This window comes from Gossypium hirsutum, chromosome D13, assembly GCF_007990345.1.
Source record: "Gossypium hirsutum isolate 1008001.06 chromosome D13, Gossypium_hirsutum_v2.1, whole genome shotgun sequence".
Classification (NCBI taxonomy): Eukaryota; Viridiplantae; Streptophyta; class Magnoliopsida; order Malvales; family Malvaceae; genus Gossypium; species Gossypium hirsutum.
In genome coordinates this window covers 50,328,541-50,344,977 of record NC_053449.1, presented here as the reverse complement: position 1 = coordinate 50,344,977, position 16,437 = coordinate 50,328,541, and the positions used below count along the sequence as shown (strand labels likewise).

The window sequence follows — 16,437 nt, the reverse complement described above, 5'->3', positions numbered from 1 at the left end:
TAATATTAAATTCAAAAACACTCACAATATATGTAAAAATACTTTTATAAAAAAGTAAAGAAATTTTGATTCACCTAGAAAAATTAAGAATTTCAAAATAAAAAATTTAAAAACTATAATATCTTAAATTAAATTTTAAAAATTTATATAAATATCATCAGTAAAATTAAATGTTTAGAATTTATATAAAATAATATTTACTTAAATAAAAGTTATTGACATATAAGAGAGGTGTGATTTCACATGAGTTAAATCATAAAGTTTGTTTTGGTGTAAACAAAAATATAGAGTTGGCTTGTGGACTGAGATTTGAGGGTATTTTTTTCAACTTTTCACCGCTTAGTCTTTCTTGGCCTCTATACTTTTCTTTTTGTTTGATTTTTATTTGTAGTTTTGAATTTTTTTCTCAAAGGATTCATCCTGATCCTGATTCACCAAATACCAGAAACATGAGTTTTAGTCTAAAGCAATCTGCTTTAGCTGCATGCAATGATGTTTCAAATTCAGTTCTTCAGCGAAGATCACTTTCTTGCAGATCTTCAATTTTACCTCCTTTGGTTTTCCAAAACAATTCGAAAAGAACAAATCTTTCACTGTCAAAGCCTTTGCATGTTTCCGCTGTTGAGATTATTGGGAAGGATAAAGAACCCGTGATCAAGTGCAGGGCTTATGAAGCTGATAAGTCCCAGCCTATTGAGGCTGCAGCTGAGGAAGTGAAATCAGAAGCTGCAAAAAGGGTGAAAATTGGGATTTATTTTGCAACTTGGTGGGCTTTAAATGTTGTTTTCAATATTTATAACAAGAAGGTTTTGAATGCTTACCCTTACCCTTGGTTGACTTCAACTTTGTCCCTTGCCTGTGGTTCTTTGATGATGTTGATTTCATGGGCTACAAGGATTGCTGAGGCGCCTAAAACAGATTTTGAGTTTTGGAAGACTTTGTTTCCGGTAAGGATTTTCTTTTTCGGATTTTGTGTTTGGTTGGTGAGAAAGTGGAGAAAATAGTAGAAACTAGAAATTTGTTCACTGCTTGTCTAAGATTTTAATATTTCTGAATTTTTTTTGTTAGGATCATTTGTTTTTATGATATTTGGACGGTAGGAGGAAAAAGTTAAAAAGAACCACAGATTGGTCTCTTGTTTCAGTTTTAAGAAAACTACAGTTTGTCTGATTGCAGAGAAAATGAAATTAAAATTTGGTTTTATCTTGTCTTATATTAAATTTAAAGAAGAAAATATTGATAATTTTTCAAAACAAAATTAGAATTTGACTTCACAGCCTGAGACTATGAATTACAAGTTTTACTGAAATTTTCATCTTTTTTTCCTGTTGATTTTTTTTTCCTAGGTTGCTGTGGCGCATACCATTGGACATGTAGCAGCAACTGTGAGTATGTCTAAGGTTGCAGTTTCATTCACTCACATAATCAAGAGTGGTGAGCCAGCTTTCAGTGTCCTGGTTTCTAGTCTCTTGCTTGGAGAGAGCTTCCCTCCTGCGGTTTACCTCTCCCTTGTTCCCATCATTGGTGGTTGCGCTCTTGCTGCCGTAACTGAGCTCAACTTTAATATGACCGGTAAAATAAAAGCTATAATCTCTTTGATATGGATATTGATTTATTACTTTGATGTTTTAATCCTCATTGAAGCTGTTGCTGAATTGTTTCTTTTATGTTTTAATCCTCTCTAATTGGGTGCTTTATGAGGTCAATGCCCCATTATTTGAAATTGAGCTCACTAAGCCACTCTTTTTCGGCAAACTTTTGGTGTTACCCCAGTTTTCTTAACATCCAAACCTGAAAAGGCTCGACATGTGGCCACCATCATTTCCCCTTCATGTGTGTTTTTTTCTAGCATGTTTTAGTAACCATGGTCTTGTTTTCAGCTGGTAATGTGCAGTTAGTATTTCAGATATATATGTTGCTTTAAGATTCTGACTGACTGAGGTTGAGGTTGTGCATGTAATCAATTTGCTTTGAAGGCGTATCATTGGAGTATGGACTCAGTTGATCTCTGTGTATTTCAGGTTTTATGGGAGCTATGATATCGAACTTGGCATTTGTCTTCCGTAACATATTCTCCAAGAAGGGCATGAAAGGAAACTCCGTTAGTGGGATGAACTACTATGCTTGTCTATCTATGTTGTCTCTTGTAATACTCACACCTTTCGCGATTGCTGTAGAAGGACCGCAGATGTGGGCAGCAGGATGGGAAAAGGCCTTATCCCAAATTGGACCACAGTTCATCTGGTAATAACTTAACAGTACTAAATCTCAATTCCTTGTTCTGTTTCTTTCCATTCGATGTTTTCTGCATTTACTTTATGACCCTGGTAAATACTTTGGAGGCATTTGAAGAACTTATTGGAACTTGTCACATTATGTTTATACTAAAATGAATAACATAGGAGTCCTATCACCTGTTTGACAGCTGAAGAAGATATTGGAAATATTGAAATCTCTGTATCATATAATGGAAAGCAATTAAATACACCGGTTCTAATACATACCCACATCTGACACTCACAAAGTAACATAGCTTATTCGTTCCATTGGGTTAATGTTTACTGGATAGTATATAACATGCCTCCAGACCTGCATATTGCTTGAAGCCTTGAACCGCCTGGTAGCAATCACTTAAGAGTTACAGTGAAGATTCATATATGCACCTCTATCATGAAGGGTAGACTGTACACTACCCATCTTATCACGATTCAGGTTTTTGTACTACAATGTTTGTCTTGGAATTTCAAAACCATGTTTCTTTTCTTATATAAATTTTGAACCATTAGATACTCTTTATGGACATGAAATCTAACAGTGTTGACTTATGACATTTTCACTTACTGTTTTCTAACAATTGTTTTTGCGAATTTTATCGCATTTGTAGGTGGGTGGCGGCCCAAAGTATTTTCTATCATCTCTACAATCAAGTCTCGTACATGTCCCTCGATCAGATCTCTCCCTTGACATTTAGCATCGGCAACACCATGAAACGTATATCTGTTATAGTCTCATCCATCATCATCTTCCACACGCCTGTCCAACCTGTCAATGCTGTCGGAGCTGCCATTGCTATCCTTGGAACCTTCTTGTATTCTCAGGTTAGTGATCCTGTAATTCACGAACAGACTTTATGCATTTCTGACTGTCAGACCTGTCGAACTGTTATAGATTACCCAACTAGATATATGAACAAACACTATTTTTCTAGGTTGTTCACATATGACTTGCATGTTTGTTTTTGGATGATATTTCCGTAGTGATAAGGTCTATAGCATATCATGTGACGTACTACATGTCAAAATCGGATATTTTGGAGCTCTAGCAATTGACAATTTCTAAGGGATAAAAAGGGTATGTGCTCATTGAAATTTAGTGTTAATTAGCTGCTTATTGTGTAACCTTAAAGATTTGTTGTTTTGGCCTATGTGACTGACCTAATTCTTAAATATCGTACGGTTTGGTGTCTTGATTGGTTTGTTGGACCATCAGTTTAACACCTACTTGGTGCCTCCTACTAGATTTTGGTGGTAGATGGATTATAATCCATGGATGTTGACACTGAGGTGGGCCGGCACTAGCTGCCAATATGACAGTTGACATCTTAGGTAGTAAGGTGGCTTTAGTGAAACCCCAGTTGAACCATGCGTCTACCTAACCAAAGGCATCTAATGGGATCATGAGATGGTTTATTCCTTGTGCATTAAGTCAAAGATGCTTTAGATCAGAATACAATACTTCATTCTAAATAATTTGAGAATATGCTTGGCTTCCTCTCCTTATACCGAGAACGAATGATTGCCGTTACCCCTAAACACATGCGATCTCTTTTGCAGGCAAAGGCATGAGAAAACTGTGGGGGGCTTCAAATTTCAAAACATCGTGTATAACTATGTGGAAGCTCGGATTAGTTACTGGCTTTCGGGATCGATGATTGCTGGATTTTGGTGTTACCAGCTTGTCGTATTGTAGATATCTATAATAAGGAGGGTGATTATAAAGAATGTCATACAGTGGATTAGGCATATTTCTTTTTAATCAATATAGTTGCTGTGGGTCCGTTTTGAATAAACAGGGGCTTACTGTTGTGAGCCTTTTTTTATGTCAGCAAGACATGAACAAGAGCTAAGGACAATGTATTTCTTGATTAAAATGATGGTGTTATTTTTAACTATTTCTTTGATTTTTCATTTTTTTCCAAGTATTTGTATTGGTGTGTTGAACACATTTTAAATCTTCTGAAAAAATTAAACATTATTTAACTCTTCGGAAAGATATTTTCTGAAACATAAGAAAATGAAAAAGTAATAAGACTAAGGTCACGCTGGAGGCACATGCAATACGTTTTTGAAAGGAAGAGAGGGGTTGACCAAGATGCTTAGCTTATGGTTCACATTGGAAATAAAGTGGTAATGGAAAGGCTTAAAATAGGACATGTGAGGTTGTCTCCTTTATGACCATTCATTGAAAGATTTTAAGAGCATTGGAAATAGAAAATTAGGTAGAATATGTAAATTCTCTTTGCTCCCTGCGTCATTACATCATTTCTCCATATGGGATTCCAAACACTTCTCAGTAGTAGGTTAGGGAAAACGATTTTAATCGTATATTCTCACCCAGCAAAAAGTAAGCCTGCATGCTAGAGTTGTGTACATGTAGATTTATTTAAACTTATGTATATATTCGTCAACATTAAATAAACATGATCATAAATGAATATATGTTTGTGTAATAAATTAATAATTTTATTAATATATAATAATCAAATGATAAATTAGCTTTAACTAATTTATAAGACATAAATTAAGTTGTAATAAAAAAATCTTAAAATATTATTTGTGTGATAAACAATGAGAAATCGAATTTTATTCATTTACACATACAGAATGATGGTATGCATGCTCAAACATGAAGCATGGGATAGACAGACTTGGAGGGGCTATATATTAGTACCGCACAATGGTGTCCGTCAAATTGAAAATGATTTGACAAAGAGGGAAAAAAAAGACTTGAAAATGAGTTGCTGGGTAATTTGATATTGGCCGTTCATAAGAATAAAAATATCTTCAGACAAAATAATTGATTCAAACAACTCTCCCATTCATTACCGTCCATTGGCATTGCCTACCCCTCCAAACTTCTCTCCTGATCTCAATGGGATTTCATACATTTTACTACATTTCTGTATTATGGGTTTAATACTTTATTATAAATCACATCAAATAATTTCATATAATTGACCAAAGGATTGATATTATAATTGAAAAGAGCAACTAATACAAATCAAACTAAATCCATAGAATTTCGCCTCTTTATTACGACAAAAGTAAACTTGATAAAAAAATAAAGCTAATTATTTATTAATAAAAAACATAATTCTATATATTTACTTTTACATAATATTATCTATTTCTTATAAATTAAAATAAATTAATACACTTAATCTTACAATCAACACAGTTTTTCGATACTTGTTTTTTCAATTTATCACCTTAATTTATATCTAAAAAGTTGTTTTCTCTCACATACATATGTATATTTTAACTTTCCAACTGCATCTGGAAATTACTTTCTTCTAACTGTACCATAGAGCAGACCTAAAGGCCCTAAACTGTTTTATCCTAAGTTGGCAGAAGGATTTCCATACAAATGTTTGGCGAAGGAAGTAGTCGGTACATATAAAGAAACAGAGAAAAAGACTGACAGCATGGTTGTAGAAAGAAGGGGCAACCATTTATTTCCACGAAAAACATCGTAATCATACCCGCAAATGCTTAATCACAGTCTCAACATCTTTATCGCCTCTGCCGCTGCAGTTAACCACAACTTTGGTACCATTCGGTAGAGTAGGACACAGCTTCTCCAAATAAGCCAGTGCATGAGATGTCTCCAAAGCTGGGAATATGCCCTCCAGTCGAGATAATTTCTTGAAAGCTGCTTATTTCAATTTATTTAGTAAGAAAATGACAACAACGAGATATAAAAAGTTCGATGAAATCGGTTAAAAATAGTACTGTAGGTGATAAAAGGTGACCAAAAATGTCGATATAAGAGTGCAAAGAAGCTGATCCATTGAATTATTGACTTTTTCTAAAGATACTTGAGAAGGCATAAGTTAAAGGAACCATAAGGTAGACAATATCCAGCATCTCCACCCAAAAAAAACAGTGTTGCTAATGTGTAAACGTGCAAAGTTTGACTATTACTCAAAGACAACAGGTTACTCGATATCTTAAGTGCGTGTATCTGTATAAAATGAGAGAAAGATGCAAGAGAAACATGTCCACCTTCGAGAACATTTTAAGCATATAGCCATCGGTCAAAACAATTTTGGAGGAGAAAGTGATAAATCAACAGCTCATGGAGAAGAACTAAAAATGAACTGATGAGAAAAGGAGGTGGAGGATGCATTGGATGATTAATGAACCAAGTGTTGGGTATGGGTCCCACTATGTGGAAAAACCCATATTTTCTGCCACAATGTTTTGCCTTCTTTTTGGTTTTGTCAAAAGCCAATTTTTTGGCCTTTTAACGTGGGAGTGGGCAGCATTCTTAATTGAGAGCAAAATTCTCAATTACATCCAGAGAGAAACAGAGAGTGAGATTGAAGTAGAAAAATCAGTTTTTCAAGCTTGGTGCAGCAGTGATCAACTCCTCGATCGAAGGTCCATCCGTGGTTCAATTGAGCTGATTTTTGGACAGCAGCTAGGTGATAAGGTGTTCTTGACTTTGTACGGTCAGATTTTTCATCCGAGACTTGTAGCGTCGGAAATACTCATTTTTCAGCAGCTACGTTTTTGGTGATGTTCTCTCATTTTTCTCTCTTTTGCTAAAGATTACATATTGTTAGCCTTGTCGGAGTTGAATGCTTGTTGTAGGCTTGATATTGTGATCTTGTAGTCGAACATTTGATGATAGTAGAGCTCTTTATCGGACTCTAAAGTCCCGTGGTTTTTACCCTTAATTTAGAGGGGTTTTCCACGTAAAAATACCGGTGTCTCTATTTATTTTTGTTGTGGTTGCATTAGTTGATTTGTGGTTGATTAAGGTTGCTAGAGAACATATCTTGTGCTATTGTGCTTGCCATAATTTTTGACAGGAGTTATAAGGAGAGAAAGAACACCGGTTGTGCTTTCGCTTTGTTTCGGTTGTTCGGTTTCTTCCCAACACCAAGGTGAAAATTACGTAAACCAGAACTGAAAGCTACGGAATATGTTCCAGTCCTCATGAAACTTTACGTTCTACAAGGACCTACAGATAAAGCTTCAAATTTCCAAGTAACCAGAGAAAGCAACAACCAATCTTCTAACATGGAGAGACATGCAGCATGTTAAGGTTAAAGTACCACAAACATAGGGCAAATAAATATACATACATAAAAGGCGAATGGAATACCGTGCCTCTACAGATAATCATTTTCATTTACAAGAACAAACAACAGGCAGTAGTCACAATCAGATACAATAAGATGAATCATCAAAAACAACTGGACGGTAGTTTCATACCTTCCAATGCTTCTTCATCTGTGACACTGTGGTACTCAGCTCGCCCTACGTCTTTCAGAAAACTGTGCTCTGGTCCAACCCCAGGATAATCCAAGCTGTATAGCCATAACAAAAAGGTTTCCAAGTTATTCAAAGCACAATAAAGCAAGCCGCATAAAAATGAACAAATTCAATATAATTTCTCTACCCTGCACTAATGGAATGGGGTTCGATTATTTGCCCATCTTCATCTTGTAATAAGTAGGACATAGCTCCATGCAAAACTCCCACTTCTCCCTTGGTCAAAGTAGCAGCATGCTTGCCACTGTCCAAACCAAAACCAGCAGCCTCTACACCAATCAACCTAACATCCTTGTCATTAACAAACTCATGGAAAAGTCCCATAGCATTTGAACCTCCGCCAACACATGCAACCAATACATCTGGTTTCCCTCCCCATTTTTCCAGGGCTTGTTTTCTTGTTTCTTTACCAATCACTGCATGGAAATCTCTCACCATCATAGGATATGGATGTGGACCAGCAACAGATCCCAAAATATAATGAGTTGTCTCCAAGTTAGTCACCAAATCCCGGATAGCTTCCGATGTAGCATCTTTTAGTGTTGCAGTACCCGAGTGAACTGCTCTAACCTATATGGTAAATGATACAATGTCAAATTTGAAAAACAAAAAGAGCATTTCAGCCAATCCAGAGAGAAGGTGATACAGAGCTATACTCTAAGTAACAATGTCTAACCAATGATGTCTCATTGGTTAACCATTTACCTCTGCACCAAGAAGCCGTATTCTGAAAACATTAAGCGGCTGTCTTTCCATATCTTGAGCACCCATGTAAATAATGCACTGCAAACCAAACCGTGCACACACGGTAGCTGTTGCCACTCCATGCTGACCAGCTCCAGTTTCAGCAATAATCCGTTTCTTGCCCAAACGTTTAGCAAGCAATGCCTGAGCAACAGCATTATTGATCTTATGAGAACCAGTATGGTTAAGATCCTCCCTCTTAAGGTATATATCTGGCCCTTCACCATTCGGACGCTTGTAATGTTCAGACAGCCGCTCTGCAAAATAAAGTGGACTTTCCCTACCAACATAGTCTTCCAAAATCCCAGCTAATTCTTCCTGCAAATCATAAACATTATTCCTCAAAATCACCACTTTCAGCATAAAACAAAATTTCTTTCAAAGGGATTTTTCTTATTATTATTTCAAGGCTAAAATTATTTAGAAGCTCTGTTTACTTACCACTTTTCTTCGCGAATTTTTTATATAATTATTATTTTTAAATAAATTATGAAAAAGGTTACAGATTGCTTAAATATGAGCCAACAAGGCTAAAGAGTAATGTCAGTGTCACATATAATGAATCATTTACTTAATCATTCAAAAAAGTGATGATTGCAAAATCGGCATTTAAGGATAATCTCCAGCTTCATTTGCTTGAAGAACCTTCTCCTGATGTTGTAAGTCTTGTTAGTACAGATAGGAATATGTGTGGTAACTCCATTGGTTGAGTTGTATAACAAGGCAATTTCATGAGCCTCATTTTTTCATCAAAAAAAAATTGTAAGGATTTCTTTTGACTAATTAATCAAAAGAAATTTTGAGCTTTGGTACAAAAATGAAATTTTTGTTCTTTTCAATGAGAATGAAAGTCGATATCAAAAATTACAATCAAAATCTAAAATAAAAATGAAAAAGAACAATGTTATGAGTTAAAAAGCTAGCAGGAAGAGATTAGTTAACTCTTTTAAATGAAACGGTGTGTTTTGGGAATTTAGTTAAACGGTGCGTTCTGGTTATAACAGAAATACGCCACGTCATTTTCTTGTTAGTTTTCTCCTAAAAAATGTACGAGATGCATGGGGAAGCAGTTATCTGAAATTTGAAGAAAACTCAGAATTCTTTCTCTTCTCTTCCTCATTTTCTTTACGTAAAATTCCGGAGTTTAACAAACAATCATTTTCAAATTCAAGAAATGTAATCAACAACAAAAGAAAAATAAATAGATTTTCTTCTTTTAATCAAAGTCGACAAATTTTCAATTTCTTACTTTTTATTGATAACAAATTCTTTGTCAAAGACCAACTACAGTTTTTAAATTCCAAACTAAATTCTTATCAGTAAGACACACACACAAAGACCTTGACTCAACTATTCCAGAAACATATTCATAATTAAATACGAATAGAAATGTGTATATATATAAAGTGGAGTCATTGCGAAAATAACCTGGAATTTTTCATCTTTGGAGAGGGAATGAAAAGCCGCATCCAGCTCAGAGAGGGCAGACATTAGGGTCTCGGGAACGTATTTGCCGCCAAATTTGCCAAACCGACCAAACGAGTCGGGTCGTCGCCATCCGTTCGGGTCCGAATCCATGGAAACCGGAGCAGCTGGGACTGGTTTTCTAGTTAGAGTACAAGAAACAGAAAAGCTTTTCACAGGCGACGTCTGAAGCGCAAATTTTCTGAAATTGACAGGCAATTTATTGGAGGAGTAAACGGATGAGGAAGAGGAAGAGGAAAGGGGATTGCCAAGACGGAATGTGGCGTTGCTTGTGGCGGTGGCGGCCATATTCGAGGTGACGTGGCAAATTATTTTCTTAGGAAATTTTCCTATAATTGGAATTTTTATGATAAAAATGGGGAAAAAATTGGAAAAAAGTGTTATTAAATAAGGAAAATATATTGGGCTTCCATCTATGCCTATATATAAATACGAGGAAGGTCTTTTTATTGACATATGTATTCATACTTGTTCCTTTACAACGTTTTAAATTTCAGTTTTTCCAAGTATTTGTATTTGTGTGTTGAACACGTTTTAAATCTTCTGAAAAAATTAAACATTATTGAACTCTTCGGAAAAATGAAAAAGGAATACACGTTTTAAACTTGTTTGAAAGGAAGAGAGGGGTTGACCAAGATGATTAGCTTATGGTTCACATTGGAAATAAAACGGTTATGAGGTTGTCTCCTTTATGACCTTTCCTTGAAAGATTTTAAGACTTAAGAGCACTGGAAATAGAAATTTAAGTAGAATACGTAAATTCTCATATGACCCTCCATGGCTTCAAAGGCTAATTTCTCTTTGCTCCCTGCATCATTACATCATTTCTCCCTATGGCCTCAACTTCACTCTCCAGCAAAAAGGAAGCCTACATGCTAGAGTTGTGTACATGTAGATTTATTTAAATTTATCTATATATTCATGAACATTACATAAATATGATCATGTATGTTTGTGTGATAAATTAATAAATTTATTAATATATAATAATCAAATAATAAATTAGGTTTAACTTATTTATGAAACCTTAAAATATTATTTGTGTGATAAACAATGAGAACTCGAATTCTATTCATTTACACATACAGAATGATGGTATGCAAGTTAAAACGTGAAGCATGGGATATATTAGTACCGCACAATGGTGTCCCTCAAATTGAAAATGATTTGACAAGGAGAAAAAGAATTGAAAATGAGTTCCTCTCATCTTTCTATTGGCCGCTCATCAGAAAAAAAATATCTTCAGACAAAATAATTGATTCAACAAATCTCCCATTCGTTACCGTCCATTGGCATTGCCTACCCTCATTCACCTTTTTAGATCTCAATGGAATTTAATACATAATTTGATTTTTTTTATTTATTTATTCTAAATATGTATTTTCAGTTCCCAAGTCTATATTTTTATGTTAATTAAGCTAAATAATTTGATGGGACCTTTTTTTTAAAAACATGTACATGCACCCACCTTAATATTTTTGTACAGTTCGATTAATATGTTTATATTTTTTGATGTACAAAAATTTGTGCAATTATAAAAAGTAATCAAGATGTATATATCACATCATGTATAAAAAATAAATCACATCAAATAATTTAATATAATGGACAAAAAGATTGATATTATAATTGAAAAGAGCAACTAATAAAAATCAAAAGTAAACTTGATAAAAAAATAAAGCTAATTATTTATTAATAAAAAACATAACTCAATATATTTACTTTTACATAATATTATCTATTTCTTATAAATTAAAATAAATTAATACACTTAATCTTAAAGTCAACATATCATAAATAAATTTTAAAATATTTAATGGGTATTTGAAATAAAATTTAAATTAAATTTATATTGTTTAGAATAGGTTCAGGTCATGTTGGATGCCTCGAAAAAATAAATCAGTTAAAAATAAATATTTTAATAATTTAATTTTTTTAAGCACTTCTGATTATCCATAATAAAAGAAGAAATAGTAATATCCTTCAATGAAGAAAGTGAAAATAAAATAAATAAATAAACTATGAATTACTAAAACGAAGAACTTTTTCAATTATTTTTATTTTATTTTATATTATTTCCTTTAACATTAGAAGAGTTTACCCATAAAATTTTAAAAACTACATTTATCAAACAATATAATTAATGTTTACTTAATTTTCAACACAGTTTTTCGATACTTGTTTTTTCAATTTATCACCTTAATTTATATCTAAAAAGTTGTTTTCTCTCACATACATATATATATTTTAACTTTCCAACTGCATGTGGAAATTACTTTCTTTGAAGAAAATAATTCTAAAAGAAAAAAAATTAACTAACTGTACCATAGAGCAGGCCTAAAGGCCCTAAACTGTTTTATCATAAGTTGGCAGAAGGATTTCCATACAATTGTTTGACGAAGGAAGTAGTTGGTACATATAAAGAAACAGAGAAAAAGACCGACAGCATGGTTGTAGAAAGAAGGGGCAACCATTTATTTCCACGAAAAAACAACGTAATCATACCCGCAAATGCTTAATCACAGTCTGAACATCTTTATCGCCTCTGCCGCTGCAGTTAACCACAACTTTGGTACCATTCGGTAGAGTACGACACAGCTTCTCCAAATAAGCCAGTGCATGAGATGTCTCCAAAGCTGGGATTATGCCCTCCAGTCGAGATAATTTCTTGAAAGCTGCTTATTTCAATTCATTTAGTAAGAAAATGACAACAACGAGATATAAAAAGTTCGATGAAATCGGTTAAAAATAGTACTGTAGGTGATAAAAGGTGACCAAAAATGTCGATATAAGAGTGCAAAGAAGCTGATCCATTGAATTATTGACTTTTTCTAAAGATATTTGAGAAGGCATAAGTTAAAGGAACCATACGGTAGACAATATCCAGCATCTCCCCCAAAAAAACAGTGTTGCTAATGTGTAAACGTGCAAAGTTTGACTATTACTCAAAGACAACAGGTTTTATACGCGATATCCTAAGTGCGTGTGTCTATAAAATGAGAGAAAGATGCAAGAGAAACATGTCCACCTTCGAGAAAATTTTAAGCATATAGTCATCGGTCAAAACAATTTTGAAGGAGAAAGTGATAAATCAACAGCTCATGGAGAAGAACTAAAAATGAACTGATGAGAAAAAGAGATGGAGGATGCATTGGATGATTAATGAACCAAGGTGAAAATTACGTAAACCAGAACTGAAAGCTACGGAATATGTTCCAGTCCTCATGAAACTTTACGGTCTACAAGGACCTACAGATAAAGCTTCAAATTTCCAAGTAACCAGAGAAAGCAACAACCAATCTTCTAACATGGAGAGACATGCAGCATGTTAAGGTTAAAGATGCCACAAACATAGGGCAAATAAATATACATACATAAAAGGCGAATGGAATGCTGTGGCTCTACAGATAATCATTTTCATTTACAAGAACAAACAACAAGCAGTACTCACAATCAGATACAATAAGATGAATCATCAAAAACAACTGGACGGTAGTTTCATACCTTCCAATGCTTCTTCATCTGTGACACTGTGGTACTCAGCTCGCCCTACGTCTTTCAGAAAACTGTGTTCTGGTCCAACCCCAGGATAATCCAAGCTGTATAGCCAGAACAAAAAGGTTTCCAAGTTATTCAAAGCACAATAAAGCAAGCCGCATAAAAATGAACAAATTCAATATAATTTCTCTACCCTGCACTAATGGAATGGGGTTCGATTATTTGCCCATCTTCATCTTGTAATAAGTAGGACATAGCTCCATGCAAAACTCCCACTTCTCCCTTGGTCAAAGTAGCAGCATGCTTGCCACTGTCCACACCAAAACCAGCAGCCTCTACACCAATCAACCTAACATCCTTGTCATTAACAAACTCATGGAAAAGTCCCATAGCATTTGAACCTCCTCCAACACATGCAACCAATACATCTGGTTTCCCTCCCCATTTTTCCAGGGCCTGTTTTCTTGTTTCTTTACCAATCACTGCATGGAACTCTCTCACCATCATAGGATATGGATGTGGACCAGCAACAGATCCCAAAATATAATGAGTTGTCTCCACGTTAGTCACCCAATCCCGGATAGCTTCCGATGTAGCATCTTTTAGTGTTGCCGTACCCGAGTGAACTGCTCTAACCTATATGGTAAATGATATAATGTCAAATTTGAAAAACAAAAAGAGCATTTCAGCCAATCCAGAGAGAAGGTGATACAGAGCTATACTCTAAGTAACAATGTATAACAAATGATGTCTCATTGGTTAACCATTTACCTCTGCACCAAGAAGCCGCATTCTGAAAACATTAAGCGCCTGTCTTTCCATATCTTGAGCACCCATGTAAATAATGCACTGCAAACCAAATCGTGCACACACGGTAGCTGTTGCCACTCCATGCTGACCAGCTCCAGTTTCAGCAATAACCCGTTTCTTTCCCAAACGTTTAGCAAGCAATGCCTGAGCAACAGCATTATTGATCTTATGAGCACCAGTATGGTTAAGATCCTCCCTCTTAAGGTATATATCTGGCCCTTCACCATTCGGACGCTTGTAATGTTCAGACAGCCGCTCTGCAAAATAAAGTGGACTTTCCCTACCAACATAGTCTTTCAAAATCCCAGCTAATTCTTCCTGCAAATCATAATCATTATTCCTCAAAATCACCACTTTCAGCATAAAAATAAATTTTCTTTGAAAGGGATTTTTCTTATTATTATTTCAAGGCTAAAATTATTTAGAAGCTCTGTTTACTTACCACTTTTCTTCGCGAATTTTTTATATAATTATTATTTTTAAATAAATTATGAAAAACGTTACAGATTGCTTAAATATGAGCCAACAAGGCTAAAGAGTAATGTCAATGTCACATATAATGAATCATTTACTTAATCATTATCGGCATTTAAGGATAATCTCCAGCTTCATTTGCTTGAAGAACCTTCTCCTGATGTTGTAAGTCTTGTTAGTACAGATAGGAATATGTGTGGTAACTCCATTGGTTGAGTTGTATAAGAAGACAATTTCATGAGCCTTATTTTTTCATCAAAAAAAAATGTAAGGATTTCTTTTAACTAATTAATCAAAAGAAATTTTGAGCTTTAGAACAATAATGAAATTTTTGTTCTTTTCAATGAGAATGACAGTCGATATCAAAAATTACAATCAAAATCTAAATAAAAATGAAAAAGAACAATCATTTTCAAATTCAAGAAATGTAATCAACAACAAAAGAAAAATAAATAGATTTTGTTCTTTTAATCAAAGTCGACAAATTTTCAATTTCTTATTTTTTATTGAGAACAAATTCTCCGTAAAAGACCAACTACAGTTTTTAAATTCCAAACTAAATTCTTATTAGTAAGACACACACACAAAGACCTTGACTCAACTATTCCAGAAACATATTCATAATTAAATACGAATAGAAATGTGTATATATATAGTGGAGCCGTTGCGAAAATAACCTGGAATTTTTCATCTTTGGAGAGGGAATGAAAAGCCGCATCCAGCTCAGAGAGGGCAGACATTAGGGTCTCGGGAACGTATTTGCCGCCAAATTTGCCAAACCGACCAAACGAGTCGGGTCGTTGCCATCCGTTCGGGTCCGAATCCATGGAAACCGGAGCAGCTGGGACTGGTTTTCTAGTTAGAGTACAAGAAACAGAAAAGCTTTTCACAGGCGACGTCTGAAGCGCAAATTTTCTGAAATTGACAGGCAATTTCTTGGAGGAGTAAACGGATGAGGAAGAGGAAGAGGAAAGGGGATTGCCAAGACGGAATGTGGCGGTGCTTGTGGCGGTGGCGGCCATATTCGAGGGCATTTCAATTTTAGGGCTTTATTTGGGTGGACTGTTTTCTTTCTGAGAGATACGGGACAAAAATATTTAAAAAAGTGCTGGGCCCAGTTAAGACAAAAATTGATTTGGTATGAGATGACGTGGCAAATTATTGGCTTTTGAAATTTTCCTATAATTGGAAGTTATTTTTTATGATAAAAATTGAAAAACAAATTGGCTTCTTTTTATGATAAAAATGGGGAAAAGAATTGGAAAAAAAAGTTTTTAAATAAGGAAAAATTTTGGGCTTCCATCTATGTCCATATGTAAATACAAGGAAGGTCCTTTTATTGACGTATGTATTTAACTTGTTCCTTTACAACGTATTTAATTTCAGTTTTTGTTTTTTTATTATGTTTAAATTTTAATTTTTTAATATTTAAATTTAAATTTATAATATAATTTGATCAGCTTTCCTACGCATAATTTATTGACAAATTTTTATATTTTTAATTAATTTTTAAAATTTTAAAATTTTAGTTCCAATCAAATTATAACTATTAAATTTATTAAGTCAATTTATTTTATTTTTAAAATTTAATATGACAAATATATTATCGTATATGTGATGCTATGACAATTTGTTTATTCTCACATATTATTAAAAAACAGCTAATGGATTTAAAAATTGTCATTTGCATTACTAAAATTTTTTATCACCTATGCTTTAATTTTTTACATAAATTAATCTCTCTACTTTTATAATGTCATTAATTAGTTTAAATGGTTAATATTGTTAACTATTTCAACCACAATGCTAACGGCATTTTTATTAAGAACACTATTCTTAAGAAAATTATTTTGTCATGATAAGT

At 34.0% G+C, this 16,437-nt stretch overlaps 3 protein-coding genes across 3 annotated transcripts; 1 reads left to right on the top strand and 2 right to left on the bottom strand.

Annotated features, from left to right (window-relative positions):
• Positions 1-220: 220 nt before the first annotated feature.
• On the top strand, positions 221-4,171 carry LOC107920095 (glucose-6-phosphate/phosphate translocator 1, chloroplastic). Its single transcript, XM_016849616.2, has 5 exons — positions 221-947; positions 1,347-1,572; positions 2,022-2,244; positions 2,885-3,098; positions 3,834-4,171. Exons 1-5 carry the CDS (start codon positions 450-452, stop codon positions 3,843-3,845), a joined length of 1,173 nt encoding a protein of 390 aa, XP_016705105.1. The 5' UTR covers positions 221-449; the 3' UTR covers positions 3,846-4,171.
• Positions 4,172-4,841: 670 nt separating this feature from the next.
• Positions 4,842-10,382, bottom strand: LOC121203179 (tryptophan synthase beta chain 1). The gene is made up of 5 exons (XM_041109054.1): positions 9,735-10,382; positions 8,268-8,624; positions 7,690-8,132; positions 7,503-7,597; positions 4,842-5,931 (listed from the first exon to the last, which is right to left on the bottom strand). The coding sequence occupies exons 1-5, from the start codon at positions 10,245-10,247 to the stop codon at positions 5,756-5,758; spliced, it is 1,584 nt and encodes a 527-aa protein (XP_040964988.1). The 5' UTR covers positions 10,248-10,382; the 3' UTR covers positions 4,842-5,755.
• Positions 10,383-12,118: 1,736 nt separating this feature from the next.
• LOC121202926 (tryptophan synthase beta chain 1) lies at positions 12,119-15,879 on the bottom strand. The gene is made up of 5 exons (XM_041109053.1): positions 15,251-15,879; positions 14,061-14,417; positions 13,483-13,925; positions 13,296-13,390; positions 12,119-12,466 (listed from the first exon to the last, which is right to left on the bottom strand). Exons 1-5 carry the CDS (start codon positions 15,605-15,607, stop codon positions 12,291-12,293), a joined length of 1,428 nt encoding a protein of 475 aa, XP_040964987.1. The 5' UTR covers positions 15,608-15,879; the 3' UTR covers positions 12,119-12,290.
• Between the last annotated feature and the right edge of the window lie 558 nt (positions 15,880-16,437).

Coding starts and splice junctions, on each gene's coding strand:
- LOC121202926 (XM_041109053.1), bottom strand. CDS start 15,607: ATGCCCTCGAATATGGCCGCCACCGCCACAAGCACCGCCACATTCCGT. Junction 14,418..15,250: donor CCAAAGATGAAAAATTCCAG/GTTATTTTCGCA, acceptor TATGATTTGCAG/GAAGAATTAGCTGGGATTTT. Junction 12,467..13,295: donor AGATGAAGAAGCATTGGAAG/GTATGAAACTAC, acceptor TGAAATAAGCAG/CTTTCAAGAAATTATCTCGA.
- LOC107920095 (XM_016849616.2), top strand. CDS start 450: ATGAGTTTTAGTCTAAAGCAATCTGCTTTAGCTGCATGCAATGATGTT. Junction 1,573..2,021: donor GCTCAACTTTAATATGACCG/GTAAAATAAAAG, acceptor TGTGTATTTCAG/GTTTTATGGGAGCTATGATA. Junction 2,245..2,884: donor ATTGGACCACAGTTCATCTG/GTAATAACTTAA, acceptor TCGCATTTGTAG/GTGGGTGGCGGCCCAAAGTA.
- LOC121203179 (XM_041109054.1), bottom strand. CDS start 10,247: ATGTCAATAAAAAGACCTTCCTCGTATTTATATATAGGCATAGATGGA. Junction 7,598..7,689: donor CCCCATTCCATTAGTGCAGG/GTAGAGAAATTA, acceptor ATGGCTATACAG/CTTGGATTATCCTGGGGTTG. Junction 5,932..7,502: donor AGATGAAGAAGCATTGGAAG/GTATGAAACTAC, acceptor TGAAATAAGCAG/CTTTCAAGAAATTATCTCGA.